At 50.3% G+C, this 27,306-nt stretch overlaps 1 protein-coding gene across 1 annotated transcript in view; it reads right to left on the minus strand.

Annotated features, from left to right (window-relative positions):
• KCP (kielin cysteine rich BMP regulator) overlaps positions 1-27,306 on the minus strand; it is a 152,762-nt gene that overhangs the window by 96,061 nt on the left and 29,395 nt on the right. Inside the window, exons 11-21 of the mRNA XM_060244477.1 lie at positions 26,852-26,934; positions 23,113-23,206; positions 22,052-22,131; positions 21,266-21,365; positions 20,444-20,529; positions 15,676-15,769; positions 14,357-14,509; positions 12,155-12,261; positions 9,307-9,400; positions 5,222-5,395; positions 408-490 (exon numbers count right to left, since the gene is read on the minus strand). Coding sequence (XP_060100460.1) covers positions 408-490; positions 5,222-5,395; positions 9,307-9,400; positions 12,155-12,261; positions 14,357-14,509; positions 15,676-15,769; positions 20,444-20,529; positions 21,266-21,365; positions 22,052-22,131; positions 23,113-23,206; positions 26,852-26,934 — 1,148 coding nt within the window. The remainder of the gene's footprint in view (positions 1-407; positions 491-5,221; positions 5,396-9,306; positions 9,401-12,154; positions 12,262-14,356; positions 14,510-15,675; positions 15,770-20,443; positions 20,530-21,265; positions 21,366-22,051; positions 22,132-23,112; positions 23,207-26,851; positions 26,935-27,306) is intronic.

The raw sequence follows: 27,306 nt of genomic DNA on the forward strand, positions 1-27,306 counted from the left end.
ATTCTAGCAGGACCTCCTTTGCCTATTAGGCCACACCCCTGATGCAGCCAATCCTCCTGGAGCTTCCAGCAGGCCCTGTACGAAGAGCCCTGTAAGGAATTCTAGCAGGACCTCCTTTGCCTATTAGGCCACACCCCCTGATGCAGCCAATCCTCCTGGAGCTTACAGTAGGCCCTGTAAGAAGAGCCCTCTAAACTCTTAGAGGATTGGCTACATCGGGGGGGGGGGGGCTGGCCTAATAGGCAAAGGAGTTCCTGCTACAAAAAAAACCTTGAATTTGATACAATCTGGAGGCCACTCTGAGATCATATAGCCCGGCTCAAGCTCCCCTCATCCCCGCCGTAGTCACAGCTTTCCCCGCGCGGCCCTGTCCACTGCTCCCGTGGACCTGCAGCCACGGCACTTACAATGCAGTGGCATCGCCGGCACTTGTCCGTGGGGTGGGGGAATTCGGCTCCGTTGGGGTACTCCTTCCCAGCATAGTTGCAGCCTGTGCAGGAATGAAGGGGAAATCCTGGCTGTGTTGTACAGCAGAAAGGGGAAGGGGAACAGGGGTCATTTTGGCGAGCAAATCGCACTGGCAATCAAGAAAGGGAAGGGGCTGGGAGACGGGGCTCCCCCCCCCCACATTCTCATTTTACTTCCTGCTCAGTTCCTGTTTCTTCAGCCCTCCCCCCCCCCCCCACCGTTCTGCTTGTGTTTTGCTCTCTCTGGGGGTTGATTCAGTATTAAACAGGGTCCCCCTCACCTTCTTTATTTCCCTGGTTTTAATTCTACAGGGAAATAAACTGGGGGGGGGACTGCTTGATGCTGAATCAGCTGCTAGAGCTGGGGTGGCCAAACTAGCTTAACATAAGAGCCCCACAGAATAAAAGTCAGATGCTTGAAAGCTGCAAGACAGGAACATCAGGTGTTTAAGGGAAGGAAGGAAGGAAGGAAGGAAGGAAGGAAGGAAGGGAGGGAGGGAGGGAGGGAGGGAGGGAGGGAGGGAGGAAGGAAGGAAGGAAGGAAGGAAGGAAGGAAGGAAGGAAGGAAGGAAGGGAGGGAGGGAGGAAGGAAGGAAGGAAGGAAGGAAGGAAGGAAGGAAGGAAGGAAGGAAGGAAGGAAGGGAGGGAGGGAGGAAGGAAGGAAGGAAGGAAGGAAGGAAGGAAGGAAGGAAGGAAGGAAGGAAGGGAGGGAGGGAGGGAGGGAGGGAGGGAGGGAGGGAGGGAGGGAGGGAGGAAGGAAGGAAGGAAGGAAGGAAGGAAGGAAGGAAGGAAGGGAGGGAGGGAGGGAGGGAGGGAGGGAGGGAGGGAGGGAGGAAGGAAGGAAGGAAGGAAGGAAGGAAGGAAGGAAGGAAGGGAGGGAGGGAGGAAGGAAGGAAGGAAGGAAGGAAGGAAGGAAGGAAGGAAGGAAGGAAGGAAGGAAGGAAGGGAGGGAGGGAGGGAGGGAGGGAGGGAGGGAGGGAGGGAGGGAGGAAGGAAGGAAGGAAGGAAGGGAGGGAGGGAGGGAGGGAGGGAGGGAGGAGGAAGGAAGGAAGGAAGGAAGGAAGGAAGGAAGGAAGGAAGGAAGGAAGGAAGGAAGGAAGGAAGGAAGGAAGGAAGGAAGGAAGGAAGGAAGGGAGGGAGGGAGGGAGGGAGGGAGGGAGGGAGGGAGGGAGGGAGGGAGGGAGGGAGGGAGGGAGGGAGGGAGGAAGGAAGGAAGGAAGGAAGGAAGGAAGGAAGGAAGGAAGGAAGGAAGGAAGGAAGGAAGGAAGGAAGGAAGGAAGGAAGGAAGGAAGGAAGGAAGGAAGGAAGGAAGGAAGGAAGGAAGGAAGGGAGGGAGGGAGGGAGGGAGGGAGGGAGGGAGGGAGGGAGGGAGGGAGGGAGGGAGGGAGGGAGGGAGGGAAGAAAAGAAAGAAGCACTTTTCTCCCTATCCCACAATACGAGAACTTGTGGACATTCAATTAAATTGCTGAGCAGTCGAGCTAGAACTTATAAAAGGAAGTCCTTCACCAAAAGGGTGATGAACTCATGCAATTCACTGCCACAGCAGGTGGCGGCGGCTGCAAGCAAAGAAAGCTTCAAGAGGGGATTGGATCAACATGTGGAGCAGAGGTCCATCAGTAGCTATTAGCCACAGCTTATCATTGGAACTCTCTGTCTGGGGCAGTGATGCTCTGTCTTCTTGTTGCTGTGGGGGGGGGGCAACAGTGACAGGGCTTCTAGTGTCCTGGCCCCACTGGTGGACCTCCTGATGGCACCTGGCTTTATCGGCCATGGTGTGACACGGACTGGATGGGCTGATCCAACATGGCTCCTCTTATGTTCTTATGTGACACAGAGTGTTGGACTGGATGGGCCACTGGCCTGATCCAACATGGCTTCTCTTATGTTCTCATGTGACACAGAGTGTTGGACTGGAGGGGCCATTGGCCTGATCCAACATGGCTTCTCTTATGTTCTTATGTGACACGGAGTGTTGGACTGGAGGGGCCATTGGCCTGATCCAACATGGCTTCTCTTATGTTCTTATGTGACACGGAGTGTTGGATTGGATGGGCCATTGGCCTGATCCAACATGGCTTCTCTTATGTTCTTATGTGACACGGAGTGTTGGACTGGAGGGTGATCCAACATGGCTTCTCTTATATTCTTATGCGACACAGTGTGTTGGACTGGATGGGCCATTAGCCTGATTTAACATGGCTTCTCTTATGTGACACAGAGTGTTGGACTGGATGGGCCACTGGCCTGATCCAACATGGCTTCTCTTATGTTCTTATGCAACACAGAATGTTGGACTGGATGGGCCATTGGCCTGATCCAACATGGCTTCTCTTATGTGACACAGAGTGTTGGACTGGATGGGCCACTGGCCTGATCCAACATGGCTTCTCTTATGTTCTTATGCGACACAGAATGTTGGACTGGATGGGCCATTGGCCTAATCCAACATGGCTTCTCTTATGTTCTTATGTGATACAGACTGTATGGGCCATTGGCCTGATCCAACATGGCTTCCCTTGTGTTCTTATGTGACACACAGTGTTGGACTGGATGGGCCATTTGCCTGATTTAACATGGCTTCCCTTGTGTTCTTATGTGACACAGAGTGTTGGACTGGATGGGCCATTGGACTGATCCTACATGGCTTCTCTTATGTTCTTATGCGACACAGAGTGTTGGACTGGATGGGCCATTAGCCTGATTTAACATGGCTTCTCTTATGTGACACAGAGTGTTGGACTGGATGGGCCATTGGCCTGATCCAACATAGCTTCTCTTATGTGACACAGAGTGTTGGACTGGAATGGCCATTGGCCTAATCCAACATGGCTTCTCTTATGTTCTTATGTGATACAGACTGTATGGGCCATTGGCCTGATCCAACATGGCTTCCCTTGTGTTCTTATGTGACACAGAGTGTTGGACTGGATGGGCCATTTGCCTGATTTAACATGGCTTCCCTTGTGTTCTTATGTGACACAGAGTGTTGGACTGGATGGGCCATTGGACTGATCCTACATGGCTTCTCTTATGTTCTTATGCGACACAGAGTGTTGGACTGGATGGGCCATTAGCCTGATTTAACATGGCTTCTCTTATGTGACACAGAGTGTTGGACTGGATGGGCCATTGGCCTGATCCAACATGGCTTCTCTTATGTGACACAGAGTGTTGGACTGGATGGCCCACTGGCCTGATCCAACATGGCTTCTCTTATGTGACACAGAGTGTTGGACTGGATGGGCCATTGGCCTAGTCCAACATGGCTTCTCTTATGTTCTTATGTGATACAGACTGTATGGGCCATTGGCCTGATCCAACATGGCTTCCCTTGTGTTCTTATGTGACACACAGTGTTGGACTGGATGGGCCATTTGCCTGATTTAACATGGCTTCCCTTGTGTTCTTATGTGACACAGAGTGTTGGACTGGATGGGCCATTGGACTGATCCTTCATGGCTTCTCTTATGTTCTTATGTGACACAGAGTGTTGGACTGGATGGGCCATTTGCCTGATTTAACATGGCTTCCCTTGTGTTCTTATGTGACACAGAGTGTTGGACTGGATGGACCATTGGCCTGATCCAACATGGCTTCTCTTATGTGACACAGAGTGTTGAACTGGAAGGGCCATTGGCCTGACCCAACATGGCTTCTCTTATGTTCTTATGTGACACAGAGTGTTGGACTGGAGGGGCCACAGGCCTGATCCAACATGGCTTCTCTTATGTTCTTATGTGACACAGAGTGTTGGACTGGATGGGCCATTGGCCTGATCCAACATGGCTTCACTTATGTTCTTCTGTGACACAGAGTGTTGGACTGGAGGGGCCACAGGCCTGATCCAACATGGCTTCTCTTATGTTCTTATGTGACACGGAGTGTTGGATTGGATGGGCCATTGGCCTGATCCAACATGGCTTATCTTATGTTCTTATGTGACACGGAGTGTTGGACTGGAGGGTGATCCAACATGGCTTCTCTTATGTGGCACAGAGTGTTGGACTGGATGGGCCACTGGCCTGATCCAACATGGCTTCTCTTATGTGACACAGAGTGTAGAACTGGAAGGGCCATTGGCCTGACCCAACATGGCTTCTCTTATGTTCTTATGTGACACAGAGTGTTGGACTGGAGGGGCTATTTGCCTGATTTAACATGGCTTCCCTTGTGTTCTTATGTGACACAGAGTGTTGGACTGGATGGGCCATTGGCCTGATCCAACATGGCTTCTCTTATGTTAGGAAGGAAGGAAGGAAGGAAGGAAGGAAGGAAGGAAGGAAGGAAGGAAGGAAGGAAGGAAGGAAGGAAGGAAGGAAGGAAGGAAGGAAGGAAGGAAGGAAGGAAGGAAAATATATATGCTGGAGGGAGGGAGAGGTGGAAAGAAAGCAACTTTAACTTTAAATACCTAGTCACCGGCTGGCTTGGTTTGGAGAAGTGATTGAAAGAGGGAGATGCCTCCTCCCAGTTGGCCAACAGGGCAATGGGGGCTTTGAGAGCCACACAATATGTGTGAAAGAGTCACATGTGGCTCCTGACCTGCTGTTTGGCCACCCCTGCGCTAAAGGATGGAAAACACATGCAGAACATGAAATGCCCCCCCCTGGAAAAAAAACCCCCACATCTGGAACTTAACAATGAGTAAAATGAGCTTGCGGGAAAGCTTCTGGCAAGAATTCGGGGCACATTCACACATGCACAACTATCACTTGGGAGTTCAGCCACCGTCCCGGTGGGCTTCAGCGCTTCTTACCGTTGCAGTTGTTCTGGCAGCAGGATCCGGGCAACGGGTGGGCGCAGAGGGCTCCCGGGCAGTGCCGCTCGGTGCAGAAGAGCTCCCCGCTGGTGCATAAGCAGACCTGGCACAGATTCTGTGGGTCGGGCAACTCCTCACCCTCCGGCACCACACGGTTGTCCAGAGCGCAGTCTAAAGAGGGGAGAGAGACACAGGTCAGCCGGCCAGTGTAGGCTCACCCCAGCCCAGTCTCAGCCAGGGGAGGTTCCTGAAGACGGAGAGGGCAAGGGAGTGAGGAGAACGGGGTATGGCGGCGGTGGCAGTGGAGGGGTGTTGTGTCTTCTGCACCACACGGCTCATTTCCCAGACCCTTCTCAAATGCCCAGCTCCTGGCTGCAGAGTTCCGCCCCATTGCTTCCGTTCACTGCCAACGTTCCCTCTCAGCTGCAGAGTCATAACAATAATAATAATAATAATAATAATAATAATAATAATAATAATAATAATAATAATAATAATATTTAATTCATATGCCGCTCTCCCTGCGGAAGCACGCTCAGGGCAGCTAACAACATAAAAACTTCAGCAATTAAAACAATGCATATTATAAATCCGAGGTGGCCAATGGTAGCTCTCCAGATGTTTTTTTTGCCTACAACTCCCATCAGCCCCAGCCATTGGCCATGCTGGCTGGGGCTGATGGGAGTTGTAGGCAAAAAAAAACCATCTGGAGAGCTACCGTGGGCCACCCCTGTTATAAATCCTACATACATATTATAAATCCAACATTATAAATCATAGGTTATAAATCATACACTAAAACCATCAAAGTTGGGCTGGTGCTAAAATCTTGACGTTATGTATCTTACAGTTTTTCCATGGCGACGGTACTCCTTCTACAGTAGATTCCTTAAGTAAAGGCGAGCTGGAAAAGGGTGGTCTCGCAGGCCCTGCGGAACTGGGCAAGGCTCCTCAAGGCCCCCACCTCCTCTGGCGATTGGTTCCACCAGTGAGGGGCCACAATCGAGAAGGCCCTTCCTCTAGTGACTTTCAGTTTGGCCTCCCTCGGCCTGGGGATTACCAATAGATTTTGAGAACCAGATCTGAGTACCCTCTGGGGAATATATGGGGAGAGACGGTCCCTAAGGTAGGCAGGTCCTCGGCCATATAGGGCTCTTGTGAGCAAAAGGTCTACTTTGTGAGCGACTGGTATGAAAGTGGTGAGCTCCTGCACCAGTTATTGTGCTCTGGGGTCATCCTTCTTGAGCTAAGACAATAATGTGTGAGCTGGAGGCTAAAAAACTGTGAGCTAGCTCATGCTAACTCAGCTTAGAGGGAACACTGTTCGCTGCCCAAATGTTATACAAGTTCAACCTAAAACTAGGCAGGTTTTTTTTTTTTTTGAGCAAGAACGCACAGGAACACAATTCTGGCTGCCTTGGTGTCAGGGGGTGTGGCCTAATAGGCAAATTTTATTTATCTATCTATCTATCTATCTATCTATCTATCTATCTATCTATCTATCTATCTATCTATCTATCTATCTATCTATCTATCTATCTATCTATCTATCTGGGATTTATATCCCGCCCTTCCCACCGAGTGGCTCAGGGCGGCTTACAACATATGTAAAACTAACATAAAAATAAATTACACTTTAAAATTAACATTTCATATTAAATAATTAAAATCCAACATTTGTTATAAATATATAACAAATGAGCTCCTGCTGGGCTTTTTCTACCCCCAAAGCCCTATGTGGAACAATGGTGATGTCAGGGGGTATGGCCTAATAGGCAAATGAGCTCCTGCTGGGCTTTTCCTACCCCAAAAGCCCTGTGTGGAACAATGGTGGCATTGGAGGAGTGGCCTAATAGGCAAATGAGCTCCTGCTGGGCTTTTCCTACCCCGAAAGCCCTGTGTGGAACAATGGTGACATTGGGGGAGTGGCCTAATAGGCAAATGAGCTCCTGCTGGGCTTTTCCTACCCCCAAAGCCCTGTGTGGAACAATGGTGACATTGGGGGAGTGGCCTAGTAGGCAAATGAGCTCCTGCTAGGCTTTTTCTACCAAAAAGCCCTGAAACTAGCTATTGTGAGCGTGCACTCATATCTAAACATCCATGTGTACTAAGCATTCACAGGGAATGTGCACTACTGAGAAACTGCTAAGTGTTCAGAGTCCAGTGGCACCCTTTAAACCAAGAAAGCTGCATTCAGGGTTGAAACTTTGGTGCGCACGCACACTTCCTTAGAGACAATGAAGTGGAAATTACCAGTCCATACATATAGGCAGAGAGTGAGCAGTGAATTAGCACGCAACTTAATGAAGATAAGTTGCGTTTAGGTAGGAAAAATCCAATGTATGGTTACAGGGTGGGGGAGACTTGTCTTAGCAGTAGTCTGTGCAAAAAGGATGTACGGGTCTTACTGGATCATATGCTGAACATGAGTCAACAGTGTGACGCGGTGGCTAAAAAGGCAAATGCAATTTTGGGCTGTATCAACAGAAGTCTAGTGTCCAGATCACGTGATGTGATGGTATCGCTTTATTCAGCTCTGGTAAGACCTCACCTGGAGTCTTGTGTTCAGTTTTGGGCACCACATTTTAAGAAGGATATAGACAACGGGTCCAGAAGAGGGTGACGAAGATCACACACACACACACACACATATATACACACACACACACACATATATATATATATATACACACACATATTGTGGCTAATAGCCACCGATGGACCTCTGCTCCATATTTTTATCCAATCCCCTCTTAAAGCTGGCTATGCTTGTAGCCGCCACCGCAGTCCCTGCTGGATTTCAGACTGCTACCCAAGCAAGAAGTAGCACATTTATAGGTACTGCACACGTCTAATCAATGAAAGGATACAGACAGTGGACTTTTGTACCGTTACAGCAGTGGGAAATTAATTTGTATTTTGAGTTCTGCTGTATTCATGGACATTTGTAAGAATTTTGGTGAAGAATCCAGCCGCTACTTGGACACTGCCTAAGGGTGTCACAACAACCGCTAAGTACGAACAATTAACAGTAACTCTGAATATCTACAAAAGACATATGCGGTCAATAGATTACAAATATATCAGTTTTCATATTTCATACCAGCACGTGATTCATCGTTACACAAGCACATCAATTTTCATCAGTGTTCATAAATATTAAATTCATAGACATTGAACATATGAACATATGAAGCTGCGTTATACTGAATCAGACACTTGGTCCATCAAAGTCAGTATTGTCTTCTCAGACTGGCAGCGGCTCTCCAGGGTCTCAAGCTGGACTAGACTGGACCCTTTTGAGTTGGAGATGCCGGGGATTGAACCTGGGACCTTCTGCTTATCAAGCAGAGGCTCTACCACTGAGCAACCATCCTTCCCCAACATATATGAACCTATAAAGCTGCCTTCTACTGGATCAGACCCTTGCCCCATCAAAGTCAGCCTTGTCTACTCAGACTGGCAGAAGCTCTCCAGGGTCTCAAGCTGAGGTTTGTCACGCCTATTTGCCTGGATTCTTTTTACTTGGAGATGTCGGGGATTGAACCTGGGACCTTCTGCTTACCAAGCAGAGGCTATACCACTGAGCCACTGTCCCTCCCCTTAGACATATGAACATATGAAGCTGCGTTACACTGAATCAGACACTTGGTCCATCAAAGTCAGTATTGTCTTCTCAGACTGTCAGCGGCTCTCCAGGGTCTCAAGCTGAGGTTTTTCACGCCTACTTGCCTGGACCCTTTTTTGGAGATGCCAGGGACCTTCTTGGGACCTTCTGCTTCCCAAGCAGATGCTCTACCACTGAGCTACCGTCCCTCCCCTTGACAAAACATTACAAAACACAGCACTTTCGTACTGCATCCCCCTCCCAATAGCTGTGAACCGTCTGAACACTGGCAACCCTACGTCCCGGATCTTAATGTGAAGTAAGTTTAATATGATGTATGCTTAAGGAAGTTAGAAAATTCAACCTGGTACATACCTGTGGAGCCATTATATGCAATATATAAGTAACACAGTGGTTTATTTCCATTGTTAGCCAACTGGGGATTGGCAGTCCCCCTTCCAGTTCCAACACTCACCGGGACATCTGGGGCAGCAGAATCCAGGTCTCTTCTCCGGATGCGGACAAACCACCGGTGGGCAGGCAGTGGGGGAGCACAGCACCGTGCCGTCCTGTGGGGAGGAAGAGGGAGGCAGTTCCACACACCCTCCTGTGTGGCCACACCCATTTCCTGTCTCGCCTGCAATCCCTGGTCTTATTTCATAGAATCATAGATTTGGAAGGGTCCTCCAGGGTCATCTAGTCCAACCCCCTGCACAATGCAGGAAACTCACAAACCCCTCCCCCTAAATTCACAGGATCTTCATTGCTGTCAGATGGCCCTCTAGCCTCTCTTTAAAAACCTCCAAGGAAGGAGAGCCTACCACCTCCCAAAGAATCATAGAATCCTAGAGTTGGAAGGGACCTCCAGGGTCATCTAGTCCAACCCCCTGCACAATGCAGGAAGCTCACAAACACCTCCCCCTAAATTCACACGATCTTCATTACTGTCAAATGGCCATTTAGCCTCTCTTTAAAAACCTCCAAGGAAGGAGAGCCTACCACCTCCCAAAGAATCATAGAATCCTAGAGTTGGAAGGGACCTCCAGGGTCATCTAGTCCAACCCCCTGCACAATGCAGGAAACTCACAAACACCTCCCCCTAAATTCACAGGATCCTCATTGCTGTCAGATGGCCATCCAGCCTCAGTTGAAAAACCTCCAAGGAAGGAGAGCCCACCACCTCCCAAGGAAGCCTGTTCCACTGAGGAACCGCTCTAAACTCACAAACCCCTCCCCCTGAATTCACAGGATCTTCATTGCTTTCAGAGGGCCATCTAGCCTCTGCTGAAAAACCTCCAAGGAAGGAGAGTCCACCACCTCCCAAGGAGGAAGCCTGTTCCACTGAGGAACCGCTCTAAACTCACAAATCCCTCTCCCTAAATTCACAGGATCTTCATTGCTGTCAGATGGCCATCTAGGCTCTGTTGAAAAACCTCCAAGGAAGGAGAGCCCACCACCTCCCCAGGAGGAAGCCTGTTCCACTGAGGAACCGCTCTAAACTCACAAACACCTCCCCCTAAATTTACAGGATCTTCATTGCTGTCAGATGGCCATCTAGCCTCTGTTGAAAAACCTCCAAGGAAGGAGAGCCCACCTCCTCCCAAGGAGGAAGCCTGTTCCACTGAGGAACCACTCTAAACTCACAAACACCTCCCCCTAAATTTACAGGATCTTCATTGCTGTCAGGTGGCCATCTAGCCTCTGTTGAAAAACCTCCAAGGAAGGAGAGCCCACCACCTCCCGAGGAAGCCTGTTCCACTGAGGAACCGCTCTAAACTCACAAACCCCTCCCTCTAAATTCACAGGATCCTCATTGCTGTCAGATGGCCCTCTAGCCTCTGTTTAAAAACCTCCAAGGAAGGTGAGCCCACCACCTCCCGAGGAGGAAGCCTGTTCCACTGAGGAACTGCTCTAAACTCACAAATGTCTCCCCCTAAATTCACAGGATCTTCATTGCTGTCAGATGGCCATCTAGCCTCTGTTGAAAAACCTCCAAGGAAGGAGAGCCCACCACCTCCCGAGGAGGAAGCCTGTTCCACTGAGGAACCCCTCTAAACTCACAAACCCCTCCCCCTAAATTCACAGGATCCTCATTGCTGTCAGATGGCCCTCTAGCCTCTGTTGAAAAACCTCCAAGGAAGGAGAGCCCACCACCTCCCATGGAGGAAGCCTGTTCCACTGAGGAACCGCTCTAAACTCACAAACCCCTCCCCCTAAATTCACAGGATCCTCATTGCTGTCAGATGGCCATCTAGCCTCTGTTGAAAAACCTCCAAGGAAGGAGAGCCCACCACCTCCCATGGAGGAAGCCTGTTCCACTGAGGAACCGCTCTAAACTCACAAACCCCTCCCCCTAAATTCACAGGATCCTCATTGCTGTCAGATGGCCATCTAGCCTCTGTTGAAAAACCCCCAAGGAAGGAGAGCCCACCACCTCCCCAGGAGGAAGCCTGTTCCACTGAGGAACTGCTCTAAACTCACAAAGACCTCCCCCTAAATTCACAGGATCCTCATTGCTGTCAGATGGCCATCTAGCCTCTGTTGAAAAACCCCCAAGGAAGGAGAGCCCACCACCTCCCAAGGAGGAAGCCAGTTCCACTGAGGAACCGCTCTAACGGTCAGGAAGTTCCTCCTGATGTTGAGCTGGAAACTCTTCTGATTTAATTTCAGCCCATGTGTTCTGGTCCAGTGTTCCCTCTAACTTGAGTTAGTGTGAGCTGGCTCATAGACTTCTGGCCTCCGGCTCACACATTTCTTGTCTCAGCTCAGGAAGGAGGACCCCAGAGCAGGCTCACGGATGCAGGAGCTCACCACTTGAATGCCAGTTGCTCACAAAGTAGAATTTTTGCTCACAAGACTCGGCAGCTTAGAGGGAACATTGGTTCTGGTCCTACCTTCCGGGGCCACAGAACACGATTCCACACCCTCCTCGATAGGACAGCCCTTCAAGTACTAAGTATTTCTTTATTTATATCCCGCTTCCCTCCCCCGTGCAGCTTACAAAGTCTCCCTATTCTCCCGTTTATCCTCACAACAGCCCTGCGAAGTAGGTGAGGCTGAGAGGGTGTGACTGGTCCAAGGTCACCCAGGGAGCTGCCGTGGCAGAGCAGGGATTCGAACCTGGGCCTCGTCTGACGTTCTTAACCATGATGCCACACCGGTTCTCGCAGGCCTTCTAGGTCTGCAAAAACCAGGGAGGCTTTTGAACCTGCCACAGGCGAGCCTTCTGAGACATGCAGCTTATACAGCAGCTCAGGTCTGGCAAAGTCACTTTGGCGCACGCATGTCAGGCAACGGGTTTTCCGACTCCCGCCAGTCCTCACCGCACACCGACAGCTTTGGCACGGGCTGTCCGGGTCGACGACCTCTTGCCCGTTGATGTAGAGCCGCTGCTTGTAGGAGCACTGCTGGCAGGTTGGACAGCAGGAGCCTGTGGAGAAAGAATAATGAAAGATGGGGCTCATAGAATTGGACCCCCCCGGTCCAATCTTTTGGAAACTTGGGGGATTTCTTTGAGGAGGGGCACTAGATGCTATGCTGAAAAGTCGGCGTCTCTGCTTCAAAGAACAGCCCCCCTCCCAAAGTTCCAGATACCCACAGATCAATTTTCCATTATACACTGTGGGAATTGGTTTCCATAGGGAATAATGGAGTGCCCAGCAGACATTTCCCTCCCCTCCCCCCACTTTCTGATGACCCCGAAGCGGGGGGAGGACCTCCAAAGCGGGGGATCCCCTGCCCCCACCTGGGGATTCGGTAAATAAGGAAACTTGCAGTGTGGAGTTTAGGCAAAGCAAGAAAAACACCGTGCCAAATGTTGCAATATAAGTGCAAAACCCTCTTTTGCTCAACCACGCTATCGCTGTAATTTTTAAATATCCTTCAAAGCAAGGAAACAGGCCTTAGTAGAAACTCAACCTTTAAATGTTGCCGTTAAGTGATTTGGAAACCCTTGCACAAAGCAGCGTGTGTGTTGCTGAGGCCCGTAGCTATGTGGGGGGGGGGACAGGGAGACCCATCCTTTCCACACCCCCCTTCCAACTGTATGGCCCCTCCACTGGAGAGCCCCCCATCTCTCCTCTTTGCTCACCGCTGCTCTGAACAAGCAGTAGCATGGCGGCTGGTCCCGCTCTCCTTCCCTGACACAGACACGCTGGGAATTATTAGGAAGGGAATTGAAAACAAATCAGCCAGTATCATAATGCCCCTGTATAAATCGATGGTGCAGTCTCATTTGGAGTACTGTGTGCAGTTCTGGTCGCCGCACCTCAAAAAGGATATTATAGCATTGGAGAAAGTCCAGAGAAGGGCAACTAGAATGATTAAAGGGCTGGAGCACTTTCCCTATGAAGAAAGGTTGATACGCTTAGGGCTCTTTAGCTTGGAGAAACGTCGACTGCGGGGTGACATGATAGAAGTTTACAAGATAATGCATGGGATGGAGAAAGCAGAGAAAGAGGTACTTTTCTCCCTTTCTCACAATACAAGAACTCGTGGGCATTCGATGAAATTGCTGAGCAGACAGGTTAAAACAGATAGAAGGAAGTCCTTCTTCACCCAAAGGGTGATTCACATGTGGAATTCACTGCCACAGGAGGTGGTGGCGGCTACAAGCACAGCCAGCTTCAAGAGGGGGTTAGATAAAAATATGGAGCAGAGGTCCATCAGTGGCTATTAGCCACAGTTTATCATCCATCCTTATCAACACAGAGTCTCGGAACAGAAATGGCTCCGGGCGGTGGCCTCAGAGAATCTCTCAAGGGCACACGGCCCTAACTCAGTGAAGCTTCGCCTGTTGGATCAGCCAGTATCTTAATGCCCCTGTATAAATCGATGGTGCGGTCTCATTTGGAATACTGTGTACAATTCTGGTCACCGCACCTCAAAAAGGATATTATAGCATTGGAAAAAGTCCGGAAAAGGGCAACTAGAATGATTCAAGGTTTGGAAGATCAACTTTAAGACCAACTTAGTTTTATTTAGAATGTATCCAAGTAGTCAGCCGTGTTGGTCTGAAGTAGTAGAACAAAATAGGAGTCAAGTCGCACCTTGAAGACCAACTCAGTTGGATATGTTCTAAATAAAACTAAGTTGGTCCTAAAGGTGTCAATTGACTCCTATTTTATTCTGCTACTTCAGACCAACCCGGCTGACTACTTGGAGAATGCGCCAGTATTTGTTGAATATATATTTTTGTACATTACATTTTTGTAGCGTCACAGAACACAGTTCTTTGGGTTTGTTGCACCTGAGACGTTTTTACTGTGCTCCCCCCTTCTAGCTTGCATTTGGCTTTTGGACGGGCGAGAGAGAAAATAACAACCATGTGCCCAAGCACAGAAGGGAAGGATTTGGATGCACACAGAGAGGAAGAAGACGAAAAAGGTGTCACAAGATTCCTTCCCTTTCCTGCCCCGCCCTGGGCATTCCTGACATCAGGTCTGCCCTCCCCACACTTTCTGCATGGCTGCACCATAAAGGAAAGGCTGCTTGTCCTGGCGCTGGGACAGGTAAGAGGCACTCACCTGGAAGCTGGGCTGGGTGTTGGCAGGCGACAGGTGGGCACTGGGTGGCGCTGCACACCGGCTCCCCCTGGAGGCAGACGCAGGTGCTGCAGGGATCTCCTTCCGGCTCCCATTCCGTGCCGTCCTCGAACTCCACACCGTCAAGGACACAAACTGGAAGGGAAGGAGGGAGGGATCAGGCCTGGGGGTGGGAGATTCAAGAGACTGGGAGAGGGGCTTTGCTAGACTCCCTTCCACTGAGAGCCAGTTTGGTGGAGTAGTTAAGTAAAGGTTAAAAAAAAAAAGGTAGTCCCCTGTGCAAGCACCAGTCGTTTTTGACTCTGGGGTGACGTTGCTTTCACAACGTTTTCATGGCAGACTTTTTACGGGGTGGTTTGCTATTGCCTTCCCCTGTCATCTACGCTTCCCCCCCCCCCCAGCAAGCTGGGGACTCATTTGACCGACCTTGGAAGGAGGGAAGGCTGAGCCGACCTGGAGCCGGCTACCTGAACCCAGCTTCTGCCGGGATTGAACTCAGGTCATGAGCAGAGGGCTCCGACTTCAGGACTGCAGCTTCACCACGCTGTGCCACGGGGCTCTCTAGCAGTTAAGTGCAAGGGCTCTTATCTGGGAGAACTGGGTTTGATTCCCCACTCCTCCACATGCAGCTGCTGCAAAGTTAAAGCAACACCATGTGCCTGAAGCCTCCAAATGATAACCAACCCCTCCTACCCAAAAATGAGAGCCCCCTAACCAGGGGTGGGATTCTAGCAGGAGCTCCTTTGCATATTAGGCCACGCACCACTGATGCAGCCAATAAACCAAGACCTTACAGGGCTCATAGTACAGGGCCTGCTGAAAGCTCCAGGAGGACTGGCTACATCAGGGAGGTGTGGCCTAATATGCAAAGGCAGGGGTGGGATTCTAGCAGGAGCTCCTTTGCATATTAGGCCACGCACCCATGACGTAGCCAATCCTCCAAGAGCTTACAAAAAAGAGCCTCGTCAGCTCATGGAGGATTGGCTACATCAGGGGGTGCGTGGCCTAATATGCAAAGAAGCTCCTGTTAGAATCCCACCCCTGCCCCTGACCCAAATCCATCCTGTCTTGGGGGCACTTTCCCCATTGCTAAAAGATAGCTCAAGGCGGCTCAGAGAAGCAAGTCAAGCTGCATGCTCTGGGGAACGGGGGATACCCCATCCAGGTCACTGGCCAATCTGACCTGGCAGAGGGCGTGCTCACAGCCTCCCTCGGGAACCTGGAAGGGGACTGGTTCAGTAATGCTTCGGAACAGGCCAAGCCCTCCCTGCCTCCAGAACGGCCCCGGGTTCAAGAATCACCTTTGCAGAGTGGGCAGCAGCGCTCTGGGTCTCGGACAGGCTTGGAGCAGGGGGCAAGGGGGCAGAGCTCTTCCCGGCACCGGATGTGGCCGTCCTGGGCGGGACACAAAGAGGGAAGGCAAGAAGGAATCTGACAGCGTCGTAAAACCCAAAGCAAATTCATTGCAATGCATTTTTGCAAAAGCCACAGCGTTAATTCACCAGTTTTAAACCCACAAGAGGAGTTGCCCTTCTACTGCATGACTATGGAGCTTGCTTACTTAGGAGCTTTCGATGAGCAACTTCAGAACAGAAGAGAAGCCATGTTGGATCAGGCCAATGGCCCATCCAGTCCAACACTCTGTGTCACATAAGAACATAAGAGAAGCCATGTTGGATCAGGCCTATGCCCCATCCAGTCCAACACTCTGTGTCACAGAAGAACATAAGTGAAGCCATGTTGGATCAGGCCAGTGGCCCATCCAGTCCAACACTCTGTGTCACAGAAGAACATAAGAGAAGCCATGTTGGATCAGGCCAGTGGCCCATCCAGTCCCACACTCTGTGTCACATAAGAACAGAAGAGAAGCCATGTTGGATCAGGCCAGTAGTCCATTCAGTCCAACACTGTGTGTCACATAAGAACATAAGAGAAGCCATGTTGGATCAGGCCTATGGCCCATCCAGTCCAACACTCTGTGTCACAGAAGAACATAAGAGAAGCCATGTTGGATCAGGCCAGTGGCCCATCCAGTGCAACACTCTGTGTCACAGAAGAACGTAAGAGAAGCCATGTTGGATCAGGCATATGGCCCATCCAGTCCAACACTCTGTGTCACAGAAGAACGTAAGAGAAGCCATGTTGGATCAGGCCAGTGGCCCATCCAGTCCAACACTCTGTGTCACAGAAGAACATAAGAGAAGCCATGTTGGATCAGGCCAGTGGCCCATCCAGTCCAACACTCTGTGTCACAGAAGAACAGAAGAGAAGCCATGTTGGATCAGGCCAGTAGCCCATTCAGTCCAACACTCTGTGTCACATAAGAACATAAGAGAAGCCATGTTGGATCAGGCCAGAGGCCCATCCAGTCCAACACTCTGTGTCACATAAGAACATAAGAGAAGCCATGTTGGATCAGGCCAATGGCACATCCAGTCCAATACTCTGTGTCACATAAGAACAGAAGAGAAGCCATGTTGGATCAGGCCAGTGGCCCATCCAGGCCAACACTCTGTGTCACATAAGAACAGAAGAGAAGCCATGTTGGATCAGGCCAGTGGCCCCTCCAGTCCAACACTCTGTGTCACATAAGAACAGAAGAGAAGCCATGTTGGATCAGGCCAGAGGCCCATCCAGTCCAACACTCTGTGTCACATAAGAACAGAAGAGAAGCCATGTTGGATCAGGCCAGAGGCCCATCCAGTCCAACACTCTGTGTCACATAAGAACAGAAGAGAAGCCATGTTGGATCAGGCCAGAGGCCCATCCAGTCCAACACTCTGTGTCACATAAGAACAGAAGAGAAGCCATGTTGGATCAGGCCAATGGCCCCTCCATTCCAACACTCTGTGTCACACAGTGGCCAAATATACATATACATATACATATATATATATATATATATATATATATATATATATATATATATATACACACACACACACACACACTGTGGCTAATAGCCACTGATGGACCTCTGCTCCATATTATTGTCTAACCCCCTCTTGAAGCTGGCTATGCTTGTAGCCGCCACCACCTCCTGTGGCAGTGAATTCCACATGTTAATCACCCTTTGGGTGAAGAAGGACTTCCTTTTATCCATTTTAACCCGACTGCTCAGCAATTTCATCGAATGCCCATGAGTTCTTGTATTGTGAGAAAGGGAGAAAAGTACTTCTTTCTCTACCTTCTCTATCCTCATCATCTTGTAAACCTCTATCATGTCACCCCGCAGTCGACGTTTCTCCAAGCTAAAGAGCCCCAAGCGTTTTAACCTTTCTTTATAGGGAAAGTGCTCCAACCCTTTAATCATTCTAGTTGCCCTTTTCTGGACTTTTTCCAATGCTATAATATCCTTTTTGAGGTGCGGTGACCAGAATTGCACACAGTTTTCCAAATGAGACCGCACCATCGATATATACAGGGGCATTATGATACTGGCTGATTTGTTTTCAGTTCCCTTCCTAATAATTCCCAGCTTGATCAAAAGCTTTCTGGAAGCCAAGGTAAACAGAATCTGCTGGGTCACCTTTGATTGCCCATCTTTGTTCACACCCTCAAAGAACTCTTACAGGTTAGTGAGACAAGATCTTCCCTTACAGAATCTAATAGTCAGGGCTTTTTTTGTAGCAGGAAACTCCTTTGCCTATTAGGCCAACCCCCCACCCCCGATGCAGCCAATCCTCCTGGAGCTCTCAACAGGCCCTGTACGAAGAGCCCTGTAAGGAATTCTAGCAGGACCTCCTTTGCCTATTAGGCCACTCTCCCCTGATGCAGCCAATCCTCCTGGAGCTTCCAGCAGGGCCTGTACGAAGAGCCCTGTAAGGAATTCTAGCAGGACCTCCTTTGCCTATTAGGCCACACCCCCTGATGCAGCCAATCCTCCCGGAGCTTACAGCAGGCCCTGTACGAAGAGCCCTGTAAGGAATTCCAGCAGGACCTCCTTTGCCTATTAGGCCACACCCCCCTGATGCAGCCAATCCTCCTGGAGCTCTCAGCAGGCCCTGTACGAAGAGCCCTGTAAGCTCTTGGAGGATTGGCTACATCAGGGGGGCGCGGCCTAATATGCAAAGGAGTTTCCTGCTAAAAAAAAAAAGTCTTGCAAATCGTTATGGGCAGGGGTCACTTTGTAGAAAAAAAGAGGTGCTGGAGCTCATTAGCACAACTCCTTTGCATCTGTCACACCCCCCTGACATCACCGGAAGGTGAACTAAATCCTGTCAGTTCAGCATCTACCTTAAATTGCTTCTTGCATTAAAATTGTCATAATCAAACCTTAAAGTAAAGGTCAAGGAAGTCGTTTCCGACTCTGGGGTGACATTGCTTTCACAGCGTTTTCACGGCAGACTTTTTACAGGGTGGTTTGCCATTGCCTTCCCCAGTCCTCTACACTTTCCCCCCAGCAAGCTGGGGACTTATTTGACCGACCTCGGAAGGATGGAAGGCTGAGTCAACCTTGAGCCGACTACCTGAAAACCCAGCTTCCGCCGGGGATCGAACTCAGGTTATGAGCAGAGCTTAGGACTCCACGACTGCAGCTTTACCACTCTGCGCCATGAGGCTCTTTCAGCTGGAAAGGAAAGGTCCCCTGTGCAAGCACCAGTTGTTCCCGACTCTGGGGTGACATTGCTTTCACAACGTTTTCATGGCAGACTTTTTACGGGGTGGTTTGCCGTTGCCTTCCCCAGTCATCTACGCTTTCCCCCCAGCAAGCTGGGGACTCCTTTTACTGACCTCGGAAGGATGGAAGGCTGAGTCAACCTGGAGCTGGCTACCTGAACCAGCTTCCGCTGGGATTGAACTCAAGTTGTGAGCAGAGCTTAGGACTGCAGTACTGCAGCTTTACCACTCGGCGCCACGGGGCTCTTACTCCATCTCAATCTTAATCAAACCTTACTCCTATGGTATTTTTAAAATTACTTTCTCCTCTGTGGCCACTGCGGCATGAAGAAGATTTCCCTTTGCTGCTTTATGTGTTTTGGTTCCTTTCCCATATTTTTTGTAGGGGAAAATATTCGAATGTTTGCCAAATCTTAAGAGTTCAGGAGAATTCTCACAGGGGGTTTGAGCAGGGGAGCTCACAAGCAAGTACTTTTTTTATTTTGGGAAGGGGGGGGGGAATGAGGTAAGAAAGGAAGTGCGTAATAAAATTTAGAGGTTCCAAACCTCCATTCCCGTGAGCTCCTGCCCAAAACTCCATTCCAGAGCTCCGTTGTAGTGAGCTCCTTTAAGAAGGATCTAGACAAGCTGGAACGGGTCCAGAGGAGGGCGATGAAGATGGTGAGGGGTCTGGAGACCAAGTCCTATGAGGAAAGGTTGAAGGAGCTGGGGATGCTTAGCCTGGAGAGGAGGCGGCTGAGAGGTGATAGGATCACCATCTTCAAGGACTTGAAGGGCTGTCATATAGAGGGTGGTGTGGAATTGTTTTCTGTGGCCCCGGAAGGCAGGACCAGAACCAAGTGGTTGAAATTAAATCAAAAGAGTTTCCAGCTCAACATTAGAAAGAACTTCCCGATCGTTACAGCAGTTCCTCTGTGGAACAGACTCCCTTGGGAGGTGGTAGGCTCTCCTTCCTTGGAGGTTTTTGAACAGAGGCTAGATGGCCATCTGACAGCGATGAAGATCCTGTGAATTTGGGGTAGATATTTGTGAGTTTCCTACATTGTGCAGGGGGTTGGACTAGATGACCCTGGGGGTCCCTTCCAACTCTATGATTCTATGAAAATGACCCCAAGGCTTCCTTGGGAGATGGTGGGCTCTCCTTCCTTGGAGGATTTTCAACAGAGGCTAGATGGCTATCTGACAGCGATGAAGATCCTGTGAATTTAGGGGGAGGTGTTTGTGGGTTTCCTGCATTGTGCAGGGGGTTGGACTAGATGACCCTGGAGGTCCCTTCCAACTCTATGATTCTAAAACGAGGCCTGGTTCACCCCCTCAAAGAACTCTTAACAGGTTGGCGAGACAAGATCTTCCCTTACAGAATCTCCTGATCTAATAGTTACGGGACATCTTGCAGCTCACCCACAGCTCCTCTTCCCACCCCCCACCCCCGGCACAGACCCCACTCACTGTGCACGAACACCGCAGGCATGGGTTGCCACCTCCAGGGCTGAAGGTCTCTCCATTCTGGTATAGGTGCGCTTCAAATTCACAAACTGGCAAGCCAGACGTGGGAAAGGAAAGAAGAAAGAGGGTCTCGGCAATGGGGACCGACATCCCTGCCCACGTCCCTCTGAGGCCCAGAGACAGGCAGGGGATCCTATTCAGTGCTTGCTCCTCCCTGGCCTCTGACCTCCCCTTCTTCCAGCACAGGGGCCTCGAACTCACGAGGGCCAGATCTGACATAAATGAGACCTTGTTGGTCCTGGTTAGGATAGCCGGAGACCACGGGGGACTTTTTTCACCCGTGCGCTGGTGACGTCGCATTCTGGCCGCTCTGAGCGTTTCTGGGGGAAACTCCGTGGGTTTTCACAGATGCTCTAGCAATTTGGGAAGAAAAGTCTACGGTGCCATAGAGTTTTCCTCCCAAATTGCTAGAACATCCCGGGAAAACCACAATTTTGAACATATGAACATATGAAGCTGCCTTATACTGAATCAGACCCTTGGTCCATCAAAGTCAGTATTGTCTTCTCAGACTGGCAGCGGCTCTCCAGGGTCTCAAGCTGAGGATTTTCACACCTATTTGCCTGGACCCTTTTTTGGAGATGCCGGGGATTGAACCTGGGACCTTCTGCTTCCCAAGCAGATGCTCTACCACTGAGCCGCCGTCCCTCCCTCAACATCACAACATCGCCGCCATGATGACCCTCCGCTCCCAAGACCTACAAGGCTGGCGGAAGAAGGAAGAGGCGGGGATCGGCCAGGATCTGAGGTATGGGGGTCACTCACCGTCACAGGTTGGGCAGCACTGGCCAGGCCCTTTGCCAGGGTGGCTGCAGGGCACAGGGGGGCAGTCGGTGTCCAGCCGCTCACAGGAAACCTCCCCAGCCTGCAGGAAGAATAAGGTTGCCAAGTCCAATTCAAGAAATATCTGGGGGCTTTGGGGGTGGAGCCAGGAGACTTTGGGGGTGGAGCTAGGAAACATTAGGGGGTGGAGCCAAGATCAAGGCTGTGACAAGCATAATTGAACTCCAAAGGGAGTTCTGGCCATCACATTTAAAGGGACGGGGCACACCTTTTCCATGCCTTCCTTCCATAGGAAACAATGAAAGATAGGGGCACCTTCTTTTGGGGCTCATAGAATTAGACCCCCTGGTCCAATCTTTTTGAAACTTGGGGGGGTATTTTGGGAGGAGGCACTAGATGCTATATTGAAAATGTGGTGCCTCTACCCCCAAAAACAGCTCCCCCCAGAGCCCCAGATACCCGCGGATCAATTCTCCATGATTTTCTATGGGAATAAATCTCCATAGGGAATAATAGAGTTCCCAACAGACATTTCCCTCCCCTCCCCCCGCTTTCTGATGACCCTGAAGCGGGGGGAGGGCCTCCAAACTGGGGATCCCCTGCCCCCACCTGGGGATTGGCAACCCTAAGGAAGAGGCAGAACGTCAGTGCGCTCGTTCCACAGAATCTCATGACTCCCACAGAGCTGCTTCCCTCTTTGTGCATCATTCAGAACGCTCCGGCCACTAAGGGAAGAAGCGGCTGAGCCCCAAAGGAGGCCAAACTCACCCTGCACTTGCAGCGCTTGCAGGGCTCCCCGCTCCGCACGGGATCTCCACTGCGGTACTCTCGCCCCTCCCACAGGCAACCTGGAAGGAAGGAAGGAAGTGGATGGCTGATGGGCCGTAGGTGCAGGACGGACAAAAGGCAATACTGCTTTGCACAGAAAGCGATTCCAATGTGCAGTTCTCAGCCAGAGGAGTGATATATTTCTGACAACAACCAAGAGGGAAGGGGAACCGGGAGGGAGGGGGGAAAGGTGGGACGGGGGAAGGGTTGCTGATTCTGCTTTGGGAAATTCCTGGAGATTTGGAGGCACAGCCAGGGGAGATTAGGGTTCCCAAGTCCAATTCAAGAAATATCTGGGGACTTTGGGGGTGGAGCCAGGAGACATTAGGGGTGGAGCCAACATCAAGGCTGTGACAAGCATCATTGAGCTCCAAAGGGAGTTCTGGCCATCACATTTAAAGGGACGGCACACCTTTTCAATGCCTTCCTTCCATAGGCAATAATGAAGGATAGGGGCACCTTCTTTTGGGGCTCATAGAATTGGACCCCTTGGTCCAATCTTTTTGAAACTTGAGGGGTATTTTGGGGAGAGGCACTAGATGCTATACTGAAAATTTGGTGCCTCTACCTCAAAAAACATTCCCCCTCAGAGCCTCAGATACCCACGGATCCATTATTTTCTATGGGAATAAATCTCCATAGGGAATAATAGAGTTCCCAGCAGACGTTTCCCTCCCCTCCCCCCGCTTTCTGATGACTTTGAAGCGGGGGGAGGGCCTCCAAACCGGGGGATCCCCTGCCCCCACCTGGGGATTGGCAACCTTAGGGGAGATAATTCTGTTTCTCCTGCAATCCGTAGTATATCATAAAGCCTGCCATTTTCTCCCGGAGAGCTGTTGTCGTCGTGCTGCGATTCCAGGAGAACTCCAGCCTTCACCGTGAGATTGGAAACATCAGGGAGCGGCGGCAAGAATTTGGGAAGGGCGATAGGGGACCAAGTGGGAGGAGGTAGAGGACTGGTCCTAGGTGCCCCCCACCCTCTTTTTCGTCACTGGATTTACCATCACAGACGGGACAGCAGGATCCCCAGCGAGGTGGGGCCGGGTGGCGGCACAGACTTGCACACTGCCTCCGTTTGCACACGGCACTGCCTTCCTGGGGAGAGAAAGGACATGGGATCGGCACCTTCCAAGAGGGAGACGAATGAGGTTATTAAAAAGCAGGGCTTTTTTTGTAGCAGGAGCTCCTTTGCATATTAGGCCACACAACCCTGATGTAGCCAATCCTCCTGGAGCTGACAGTAGGCCCTGTGAGAAGAGCCCTGTAAGCTCTCAGAGGATTGGCTACATCTGGGGGGGTGTGGCCTAACATGCAAAGGAGCTCCTGCTAGAATTCCACCCCTGGGCCACACCTCCCTGATGTAGCCAATCCTCTGAGAGCTTACAGGGCTCTTCATCCAGGCCTACTGTAAGCTCCAGTAGGATTGGCTACATCAGGGGGGTGAGGCTTCATAGGCAAAGGCGTCCCGGTTACAAAAGAAAAGCCCTGCCGAAAGCTCTTTGCAACTGTTTTAAATTGCTGGTTTTATGGATTTCATGTGTACCTTGTGGTGTACATCGCTCAGAGCCTGGAATTGGCTGGGGCGAAGCGATTCAATAATAATAATAATAATAATAATAATAATAATAATAATAATATCACTCGAGAGAGAGCCTTCTCTATAGCAGCCTCCTATTGGTGGAACCAACTGCCGGAAGAAGCAAGAGCCTTACGGGACCTCGTCCAGTTCCGCAAGGCTTGCAAGACAGCTTTGTTTCGACTCGCTTTTAATCGGTAGCCACGTATGAGATACTCAAGCAGAATGAAACTAGGGTTGCCAAGTGCAATTCAAGAAATATCTGGAGACTTTGGGGGTGGAGCCAGGAGACTTTGGGGGTGGAGTCAGGAGACATTGGGGGTGGAGCCAAGATCAAGGCTGTGACAAGCATAATTGAACTCCAAAGGGAGTTCTGGCCATCACATTTAAAGGGACCGCACACCTTTTCAATGCCTTCCTTCCATAGGAAATGAAGAATAGGGGCACCTTCTTTTGGGGCTCATAGAATTGGACCCCCTGGTCCAATTGTTTTGAAACTTGGGGGATATTTTGGGGAGAGGCACTAGATGCTGTACTGAAAATTTGGTGCCTCTACCTCAAAAAACAGCCCCCCCCCGAGCCCCAGATACCCACAGATTAATTCTCCATGATTTTCTATGGGAATAAATCTCCATAGGGAATAACAGAGTTCCCAGCAGACATTTCCCTCCCCTCCCCCCGCTTTCTGACGACCCTGAAGCGGGGGGAGGGCGTCCAAACCGGGGGATCCCCTGCCCCCACCTGGGGATTGGCAACCCTAACTGAAACTGAACCTGCTGGAATGTGTTATTAGCACCAAATTGTTTTTAAAGGGTTTTCATTGTTATATTGTTTAAGGTTTTAATTAGCAGCCCCGTGATACGGAGTGGTAAAGCAGCGGTACTGCAGTACCGTGATCTGAACTCTGCTCACGACCTGAGTTCGATTCCGGCGGAAGCTGGATTCAGGTAGCCGACCCAAGGTTGACTCAGCCTTCCATCCTTCCGAGGTCAGTAAAAGGAGTCCCCAGCTTGATGGGGTGAAAGTGTAAAAGACTGCGGAAGGCAATGGCAAACCACCCTGTAAAAAGTCAGCCGTGAAAACGTTGTGAAAGCAACGTCACCCCAGAGTCGGAAATGACTGGTGCTTGCACAGGGGACCTTTCCTTTCCTTTCCTTTCCTTCACCCCAAGTGAAGAATAGATGCAAAGAGCCCCGTGGCGCAGAGTGTTAAAGCTGCAGTACTGCAGTCCTACGCTCTGCTCATGACCTGAGATCGATCCCAGCGGAAGCTAGATTCGGGTTGCCTGGATTCAGGTTGACTCAGCCTTCCATCGTTCCGAGGTCGGTCAAATGAGTCCCCAGCTTGCTGGGGGGAAAGTGTAGAGGACTGGGCAAGGCAATGGCAAACCACCCCATAAAAAGTCTGCTGTGAAAACGTTGTGAAAGCAACGTCACCCCAGAGTCAGAAACAACTGGTGCTTGCACAGGGGACCTTTCCTTTTCCCTTAAGGTTTTAATTAGTTATTGTTTAATATTAGTATATGTTTTTACTGTTGTGAGCCGCCCTGAGTCTGCTTCGGCGGGGAGGGCGGGATAGAAATCCAATTTAAAAAATAAATAAGCAATAGTTCCCATTTTCAGCTGGACTATGAAGTTCAGCAGGGCCTTTTGGGGTAGAAAAAGCCCAGCAGGAACTCATTTGCATCTTAGGCCACACCCTATGATGTCACCACTGTTTCACATAGGGCTTTTTTTAAAAAAAAAAATCTGAGAGTGCACTTTTTTGTTTTATTTTTGTTGTTTAAGCCACGTACATGATAAGCCATAACTTTTAAAGGATTCATTTTGCAAGTTAAACACTCTAAATATGCTAATAATCTAGTCACAACATTCTAGAAATGTGCTATCGTATCCTATAAGTATTAAGATCACCAAATACCCAATGTTAAACTCTTAAGTCTATACTACTAAATTTAACTTCAAACATATCTACCTAATTCCTGTTATTGGAATCTTAACTGGTAAGTTCTTATACTAAGTTTCACTTAAGTTCCGCACTTATACCTACTCTCACCAACAAAATAAAACAGCAGTTATAACACTATTAACACAGCAAAGAAGGCAAGGAAAAAAGAACGTAACCCCCCCTCCCCCAGCCCCATTCCCCCCCCCTTTATACTTATAAATCAGGTATCAGATATTCTTCATTGAAATCAGTTCTGACAGTTTCCCTGTCTTCAATTAGAAGAAAAGGAAAGGTCCCCTGTGCAAGCACCAGTCGTTTCTGACTCTGGGGTGACGTTGCTTTCACGCTTTCACGTTTTCACGGCAGACTTTTTACAGGGTGGTTTGCCATTGCCTTCCCCAGTCTTTTTACACTTTCCCCCCAGCAAGCTGGGTACTCATTTTACCGACCTCGGAAGGATGGAAGGCTGAGTCAACCTTGAGCCAGCTACCTGAACCCAGCTTCCACTGGGATCGAACTCAGGTTGAGAGCAAAGCTTAGGACTGCAGGACTGCAGCTTTAACCCTCTGCGCCACGGGGCTCTTCAAAGGAAAGGTCCCCTGTGCAAGCACCAGTTGTAGCTGATCATTAATGTGTTTTAATAACCCAGCCATTTGTGCAGAAAGTTTATCTAATAGAGACATCTCCATGGCCTGAAGAGACGTTTGCAAAGTTGCTTGAAAGAATTCCTCCATAGAGGTCCTGTTGTAGGCTGCGCTCTCCTTCCTGTCGTTAGTGGAAGCTGCCATTTTCTTTTTAAATCACTTGTGCTGCAGTCGTTACTCTGCAAGGATTTTCTTCCAGGGGAGAGGCTTTAGCCCAGGGATGTCAAACATCTGCCCCAGGGGCCGAACCAGGCCCCCAGAGGGCTCCTAACAGTCCCCCGAGGAACTGGCTGTCATCTGCTTCCTTCTCCCTCTCTCTTGCTTCCTTCTGTATTACAGCTTGCTTTGCAAGGCTTGCTCAATTGCACAGGAGCTACAGAGCAAAGATGCAAATGAATTCCACACCCCCTGGTGTCAAGCCAGCCAGAACGGCATTCTTGTGTGCTCCTGCTCAAGAAAAGCCCTGCGTTTCAGCCACAAGAACAAACAAGTGAGAGAGAGAGAGAGGCCGAAGCCGGTGGTCATGTGACCCAGGGAGCAACTGCCCCCACCAGCGCCCCCTTCTGGCCTTACCAGGCACCTGCACTTCAGGCACGGGTCTGCAGGGGGCGTCCACTCCTCGCCGTGCTCGTAGCGGCTGGTCCCATCCACACAACCTGTTGCATATGAGGAGGCAAAGGAATAGCGTTGCCAAGTCCAATTCAAGAATATCTGAGGACTTTGGGGTGGAGCCAGGAGACTTTGGGGGTGGAGCCAGGAGACTTTGGGGGGGAAGCCAGGAGACTTTGGGGGTGGAGCCAGGAGACTTTGGGGGGGAGCCAGGAGACTTTGGGAGGAGCCAGGAGACTTTGGGAGGAGCCAGGAGACTTTGGGGTGGAGTCAGGAGACTTTGGTGGTGGAGCCTTTGGGGGGGGAGCCTTTGGGGGGGGAGCCAGGAGATTTTTGTGGTGGAGCCAGGAGACTTTGGGGGGGGAGCCAGGGGACTTTGGGGGGGGGAGCCAGGAGACTTGGGGGGTGGAGCCTGGAGA

Source organism: Heteronotia binoei, chromosome 8, assembly GCF_032191835.1.
Source record: "Heteronotia binoei isolate CCM8104 ecotype False Entrance Well chromosome 8, APGP_CSIRO_Hbin_v1, whole genome shotgun sequence".
Classification (NCBI taxonomy): domain Eukaryota; kingdom Metazoa; phylum Chordata; class Lepidosauria; order Squamata; family Gekkonidae; genus Heteronotia; species Heteronotia binoei.